Raw genomic sequence first — 1,611 nt, 5'->3', positions numbered from 1 at the left:
GACGAACCACGTCAAATTGCTTTTAACAATTTTGATGGATGAAAAAAATACAACTTATTTTTTCAATTAAATTTTTATTTCTGATTAATTATTCTCACCCAAATGGATATGAAATCTACATGTAGTTTAAGCTAAAACATTCTTCATATCACATGTTGTCGCCACAATGGCGAAGCTATAACCTAATAAACAAAGGCTATTGTTTTAAATGATTTTAATCCACTTCGTAACCTTAACACCCATAAAATCCCTCCCAATTTTCTTCCTTACAAATCCACTGATTATAGTTCCTTGTTTGGTATGGCTCAACTCCATTGATAGTCAATTCAGAATTATCTTGTAAAAAAACTTTTATATCACTACTATAGCCATGAATGCTATCTATATTGATGATTTTATCAGCCCTAATATTACACCTTGATAAAACGTAGTTTACATCCACATCTTTAGTTAATGCAAGTAATAAATGCTCTACTTTTGCATATTTAAGATTAAAATTAGAGGCAATCAATAATACTCTATTTAAACTTGCCTCTAAATTCTTAGAAATCATCTTCTACTCTCTTTGCAAATGGGAACTTATATAATTATTAGTGTACAATTATTAAAAAAATTAAAATCCATCAGTTTGTTATAGCTGAAAGCCCTGTGTATGGAGCTTATTGTAAAGAAATTGGTGTGTAAATACAGCATTACAAACCAAGTTTAGATTAAACTTCTTGCAAACCATATAATTTTTGCCTGACCATCATTTATGTAAGCCGAAAAAACTACTTGACAAACCTCGCTAGCTCCCTTATCCCGATACTGGAGGTGTTAAGTTACCTTCAATCTGTGCAGATTAAAATAATAAAGTGTTATATAGTTGCGAGGTGTCTAGCTTGCTTATATCTTTAAATGTTTTGTAATTAAGTTACATTTGTGTGTTATGTATCAATTCATTATTGTAATGTTGTATAATATTTAGTGTTAATCTGTGGTTTATTTACCCAAGTTTGAGGTTTGAATAATAAAGTATTTCACGAAGACTCCCACAGCACACGTACACAGAACGGAACCAGTACAAATTCGAGAATCTACCAGTATCGAGCACAAAGAAGTCAAAACGGAACCAGTACAAATTCGAGAATCTACCAGTATCGAGCACAAAGAAGTCAAAACGGAACCAGTACAAATTCGAGAATCTACCAGTATCGAGCACAAAGAAGTCAAAACGGAACCAGTACAAATTCGAGATCTACCAGTATCGAGCACAAAGAAGTCAAAACGGAACCAGTACAAATTCGAGATCTACCAGTATCGAGCACAAAGAGGTCAGCGATCTGAACCATCAAGAAAGGAAGCTACTTTGTATCACAAAGAAATAGGGCAGTAATAAAGAAATTCTAAATTTGCTTTTACACATGTAGTTTAAGCTAAAAGCATTCTTCAAAAAAACATTTCAGACAATTTTTTTTTTTGAATTTTTTTTTCGAATTTTGAATTTTTAAATTTCTAGTCATTGACATTCACGTGTGCATAAACTTAAATAAGATGAAGTAGGATGTTTACGTAAAAGATTGTCAATGAGCAAACCGATGACTCATTTACTGTATTATTGCGTTATTCCTG

At 31.9% G+C, this 1,611-nt stretch overlaps 1 protein-coding gene across 1 annotated transcript; it reads left to right on the top strand.

Annotated features, from left to right (window-relative positions):
- Nucleotides 1-652: 652 nt before the first annotated feature.
- On the top strand, nt 653-1,375 carry Bm17542 (Uncharacterized protein; the record flags this gene model as incomplete). Its single annotated transcript, XM_043079235.1, has 2 exons — nt 653-676; nt 1,016-1,375. 2 exons carry the CDS (start codon nt 653-655, stop codon nt 1,373-1,375), a joined length of 384 nt encoding a protein of 127 aa, XP_042935169.1.
- Between the last annotated feature and the right edge of the window lie 236 nt (nt 1,376-1,611).

This window comes from Brugia malayi, assembly GCF_000002995.4.
Source record: "Brugia malayi strain FR3 genome assembly, contig: Bm_v4_Chr2_contig_001, whole genome shotgun sequence".
In the NCBI taxonomy this organism is placed as follows: domain Eukaryota; kingdom Metazoa; phylum Nematoda; class Chromadorea; order Rhabditida; family Onchocercidae; genus Brugia; species Brugia malayi.
Note: the sequence above shows the minus strand (reverse complement) of the source record. Positions and strands in the feature narration are given on the sequence as shown.